Source organism: Rana temporaria, chromosome 1 (genome assembly GCF_905171775.1).
Source record: "Rana temporaria chromosome 1, aRanTem1.1, whole genome shotgun sequence".
NCBI classification, from domain to species: domain Eukaryota; kingdom Metazoa; phylum Chordata; class Amphibia; order Anura; family Ranidae; genus Rana; species Rana temporaria.
The window spans coordinates 627,365,905-627,371,904 of NC_053489.1; the positions used below are offsets into that span (position 1 = coordinate 627,365,905).

The following is a 6,000-nucleotide window of genomic DNA, read 5'->3' on the forward strand; positions in this document are numbered from 1 at the left end:
CAGCTTTCTTGGAGAGGGGCTTTCAGTTCTAATAAATATCAGGAAAATACCATAGAATCTACACTATATCTACACAAGTAGCACAGACGCCTTAAATTGAAACTTAAGTCAGAAAATGAAAGAGGTTATAGCAGATTAAACAGCATAGTGCTTGTGCTGTCTAATCTGGCCCTGTCTCTGCCGTAAAAAAGCTGGATGATCCTGTGTGTTCCCGTTTCCCTCCATGTAAACGGACCATGGTAATGATGACTGCTAAACCATGATACCGTGGTCAGTTTACATGTCTCCATCATTCCGCTGCTCTCCTCCCTCACCCTCTCCCCTGCCCGTCAGCCCCCCGTTGTGTGAGGCAGTGAGTAATCTCTTCCTCTTCCCTGCCGCCATGATCAGCAGCTAGTAGTAAAGTCAAAGACAGGTTACTGCCTGCTCCTTTGTTCTACTAAGCTAAATACCCTCCTAAAGCCTCTAAACACCTTCTTTCAGCTCTTTTCTGGTCGGTCACGTGACCTGCTGATCTCCTTCCCAGATCTAAGGGCAATAGCGGGGGGGGGGGGGCCTGAGCAGACAGCACAGCGGTCACATAATCTCCTGGCTGACATCAGAGTGAGGTCTTAGCCCCTTCTGCTGTAGCCCTTAAATCAGGGGAGGAGTGCGGCCGGCAGTCACATGACAGACCAGAAAAGATCTGAAAGAAGGTATTTAGAGGCATACATTTTATACGAACGAACATGTGCACTCGGTAGCACTAGCTTAGTAAAAAACAGAGGGGCTGGCAGTAATTTTTCTTTTTCTGGACTTTACAACCACTTTAAGTCAATAAAAATCCAGTAACACACTGCATCACCCCGCTTCGCCCATGGTCAGTCGCTCTCTATTTTTAGGCACTGTGCCAAATTTGTAGAGGCCAATCTGCTGCTGTTTAGGGGCTTTGGGCATCAACAAAATGGCAACCATCAGCAAGAAGAAACAGGAGCAATGCTGAAGATAATTTACAGCACACGCTATTTTTGCTAGCATGATTATTAATGTAGAATGCAGGTTTCTTCCACATTATTTTTATTAAGTTGTTATGGGTAAATTTCCGCTTAAAGTTGTTCTAAACCCTTACACATAACTTTTTGCTACAGGCAAGTCTAAGGCTTACCTGTAGCTACCCTGGATATCTCCTAAACCTGCACAGTTTAGGAGATATCCGCCTGTATCTGCATGTGCCAAAGTCATCGGCACATGCACACTGAAGCAATGGCATGTCGTGCCATTGCTTCAGTTGAACTGAACCCGGCAGCTCCCACACGCATTTGCGGGAGTGACGTCACGTGGCTCCGGCCAATCACAAAGCTGGAGTCCGCAGCCCCGGAAGGAAGAGGGGCGAGAAGATGGACGCAGCCTGCACAGGGGACAGCGCTGGATTGGTTTGCAGGTAAGCGTCACATAACGGGCTAGTATGTGATGCATACTAGCCCATTATGCTTTTAATTTGCAGGGTTTGCAGTGAGTAAAACAGGAAGTAAAACCCATCAGGGTTTACTTCCTCTTTAAATCCAATTACCATGAAAAGGCAGATGGGATCAAGACATTATTGCTACCTGTGTGGATATAAATGCGGAGGCGGAGGCATTTTCCTCTCTTAATGAAAGGGAGCAACACGTGCATAAATAAAAATTATTTTGTAGGTTAAGGAAAAGGCATAAACTTTTGTCAGCACATTTCCTCCTAACCTAAGGTATTGCAATGGCAGCTAAGAAAAGACACAGTTGAAATGGAACAAATTGGACCTACAATTCAAATAAAAGTTAAATATTCTTCATATGGTATGGAATGGCATGTGAAAACGTCTTTGAGAACCCGGGTCTTGCCCGAGAGAACATGTATCAATGGGAAAAAAAGTTTTAAAAACAGTCGTTTTTTCAGGAGTTTGTTTCCATTGATACATGTTCCCTCGGGCAAGACCCGGGTTCCCAAAGACGTTTTCACATGCATACTATAGACACCCAGCAGGTACAATATTTAAAGGAATTTTTTATTATTTTTTATTTAAGCATCATTAAAATCACTGCTCCTGAAAAATCAATGGAAAAAAAGTTTTAAAAACAGTCGTTTTTTTTCAGGAGTTTTTTTCCATTGATACATGTTCCCTGGGGCAAGACCCGGGTTCCCAAAGAGGTTTTTTCGACAATAACTTGCATATTGGACTTTAACCACTTCCATACCGGGCACTTACGCACCTTCCTGCCCAAGCCAATTTTCAGCTTTCAGCACTGTCGCACTTTGAATGACAATTGCGCGGTCATGCTACATTGTACCCAAACAAAATCGGCGTCCTTTTTTCCCCACAAATAGAGCTTTCTTTTGGTGGTATTTGATCACCTCTGCGATTTTTTTTTTTGCGCAACAACTAAAAAAAGACCGAAAATTTTGAAAAAAATTAAGTTTTTATTTTTTTCTGTAATTTTTTTGTAAATAAGTAAGTTTTCTCTTTCAATTATGGGCACTGATATGGTGGCACTGATGGGCACAGATGAGATGGCACTGATGGACATCGACGAGGTGGCACTGATTGGCGGCGCTGGTATGCGGCACTGATGGGCACACATAGGCGGCATTCATGGGCACACATAGTTGGCACTGATGGGCACTCATGGGCGGCACTGATGGGCACTCATGGGCGGCACTGATGGGCACTCATGGGCGGCACAGATGGGCACTCATGGGCGGCACAGATGGGCACTCATGGGCGGCACAGATGGGCACTCATGGGCGGCACAGATGGGCACTGTGGGGTGGCACAGATGGGCACTGTGGGGTGGCACAGATGGGCACTGTGGGGTGGCACAGATGGGCACTGTGGGGCGGCACAGATGGACACTGTGGGGCGGCACTGATGGACACTGTGGGGCGGCACTGATGGACACTGTGGGGCGGCACTGATGGACACTGTGGGGCGGCACTGATTTACTTGTTGCCAGTCAGTGCCCATTTGTGGGCACTGATTGGCATCTTTTTTTTTTTGCATCCTTTTTTTTTCCCCCCAGACTTTTTTTTTCAGACTTTTTTTTTTTTTTTGGCTTTTTTTTTCTCAATTTTTTTTGTTTTGCCCTTCCCTGGTGGGCATCCCTGGTGATCCATGTGGCGATCCAAGGGGGGGCTGCGCTGATAAACAATCAGCGCGAACCCCCCCTGTCAGGAGAGCCGCCGATCTGCTCTCCTCTACTCGCGTCTGTCAGACGCGAGTGAGGAAGAGCCATCGACGGCTCTTCCTGTTTACACCGTGATCAGCCGTGGTTGGACACGGCTGATCACGTGGTAAAGAGTTTCCGTGAGAGACTCTTTACCGAGATCGGTGTTGCGGGGTGCAACAACGATCGCCACGATGCGCGCCCCCGGGGGCGCGCAGCGCCTAAGAATCCTGAGGACGTCATATGACGTCCGGTCAGGATTCTACAACCACTTTGCCGCCGTCAATCTGTCATTGGCGGGCGGCAAGTGGTTAAAATTAGCACTTTTGAATTCGAACGTTCGAGTCCCATAGACGGCAATGGGGTTCTAAATGTTTGCGCGTTCGGTCTGTTCGAAGGTTCTGGTGCAACCCGAACGGAGGGGGGGGGGGGGTCCAGGCTTGGGCAAGGATCACGACAATGGAATCGGGATCCGCCCACATACCTGGACCAGCACCTGGCTCATCTTGAGGCGGCCACTCCTGCTCCCTCCATGGCCCAGTGCTCCAGTAGCTCTCTGCTCAGGGAACTCTGAGGACCGACCGATCTGTGGTTAAAAAAAACAAAAACCCATACTTCTCTTTTAACACTTACCCTCTTGGTTGATGGAATTCTCAGACAATCTTCCTCCACACTAAAGCCACATTGAGTTCCAATATCGGTGACAAAATCCAGGTATTCTCTGTACTGAGTCTTCTTACTGGACCTTCTATTGTATTTGCCATAGAAATTGAAGAAGCAGCAGGGAAGTACAAAGTAGCGGCAGGAGTAGGAGGACCTAGGGGAATAAATGCTAAAATTAAGCCATACAAGATCTAAAATGTACACAAAGGTGAGGCCATTTGTCCTTAGGAGACAATCTGACCAGGACTCGAAACTGCCATTGCTGACCAGAAATGAAAATGCTAGTTGCCAGTTGACCGACCTCCATGTATGCCATCTTGCTTTAATGCCTTAAATCACTGATTACAGAATAAGCATAGAGATAAGAATTACTTCTGCAACCTGCACATTTATCCCCAGACACCATTTAATGCCAGAGGATCAGCATAAACTGTGGGGAACTAGAAAGGGGTCAGTAGAGCAGGTTTTCATATTCCACACTTGACATGTTTACTTTAAAAGGCAAACTCAAGCTTTTTCATAAATAAAATGCACCTTTATTTGCAGGGAAAAAAAAGACCCCATATCTCCTTATGCCGCGTACACACAACCGTTTTTCAGGACGAGAAAAATGCAATTTTTAAATTGGCCGTGAAAAACGTGCGTATGCTCCAGAGCATTTTTCCTTGACGAGAAAAATGGGAGATTTTTTAAGAACCTGCTCCATTTTCTCTCGTCAGTTTTCACGTCGTGAAAAATGGTTGTGTGTATGCTTTAATGAGGGGGAAAACAATGTGCATGCTCAGAAGCAAGTTATGAGACTGGGAAATTAGCAAAAGCAGCCCAAAGGGTGACACCATTCGAATGGAACTTCCCCATTTATAGTGCCGTCGTACATGTTGTACGTCACCTCGCTTTGCTCAAGCATTTTTTTCACAAAACGTGTGTATGCAAGGCAGGCTTGAGAGGAATCATGACAAATCACGTTGAGAAGAATTTCGCTTTTTTTTTCCATGGCATGAATAATGGTCGTGTGTACGCGGCATTAGAAATCACTTTAAAGTAGAACTACAGGCAGTCCCCAGTTTACAAACAAGATTCTGTAGGTTTTTTCTTAAAGCGGTGGTTCCCCCTTAAAAACAACTTTTTTTTATTCCACTGCCCCCCCACATTCCATCACGATTAAGGCACATATTTTTTTTTTCCTGCTGTACATACCTTACTACAGCATATTCACCCGTGCATCCGGGTTGCGAGTCCCGCGGGAGTGGGCGTTCCTCACATGCTGTTGATTGACGTTTTGCCCAAAAACGAGCTCTCCCCCCGTCGCGTAAGCCGCGTCACGATTGGCGAAAGGAGCCGTTCGGCTCCTTTCGCCAACCGTGACGCGGCTTACGCGACGGGGGGAGAGCTCGTTTTTGGGCAAAACGTCAATCAACAGCATGTGAGGAACGCCCACTCCCGCGGGACTCGCAACCCGGATGCACGGGTGAATATGCTGTAGTAAGGTATGTACAGCAGGAAAAAAAAAATATGTGCCTTAATCGTGATGGAATGTGGGGGGGCAGTGGAATAAAAAAAAGTTGTTTTTAAGGGGGAACCACCGCTTTAAGTTGAATTTGGATGTAAATTGGAACAGGTACTGTTTTTAAGTGCAACTCCAACCCAAATTTTTTTTTTTAGGTTTTGGATAGATAGCATAGGGAAGAGTTAACACCCCTGTAACATTTGTTTTGCTAGCCGTGTCCCTGTTCAGAAGATTTCGCTTCACTTTCTGCCCCTGTGACAATTGGATTTTGAAAATGTTGAGTTGTCGTGGACAAAGCTTCAGTGGAGACACCTTTTTCCCATGAAAACTCTTACGAAAGAGAATTTCCCTTCCTAGGGGAAGATTTCCTCTCACTTCCTGTTGTCCAAGGAAGGATTATAACCAGTCTTTTTTTATTTTGCAAACGGTGTCCCATTGGGGAAATTTCACTTTACGTTCTGTCCCACAGCCAAAACAGAAAGAGGAAATCCTTCCAAAGTGAGGGAACCCCGGGGTGTCACCAGAGTCATCCAAAACTTGTGTCCCCATCAGAAGATTTTGCCTCTATTACTTTCTGGGGGCAACCCAAAATTTGAGATCGTCTTTTACGTTTACTTTTATGGATAATGGTAAACAGGACAAATAGAGAGGGTG

At 46.0% G+C, this 6,000-nt stretch overlaps 1 protein-coding gene across 1 annotated transcript in view; it reads right to left on the bottom strand.

Annotated features, from left to right (window-relative positions):
• Window positions 1-6,000, bottom strand: part of TRMT44 (tRNA methyltransferase 44 homolog) — an 82,850-nt gene that overhangs the window by 21,404 nt on the left and 55,446 nt on the right. The window contains exon 8 of the mRNA XM_040335365.1: window positions 3,810-3,993. Coding sequence (XP_040191299.1) covers window positions 3,810-3,993 — 184 coding nt within the window. The remainder of the gene's footprint in view (window positions 1-3,809; window positions 3,994-6,000) is intronic.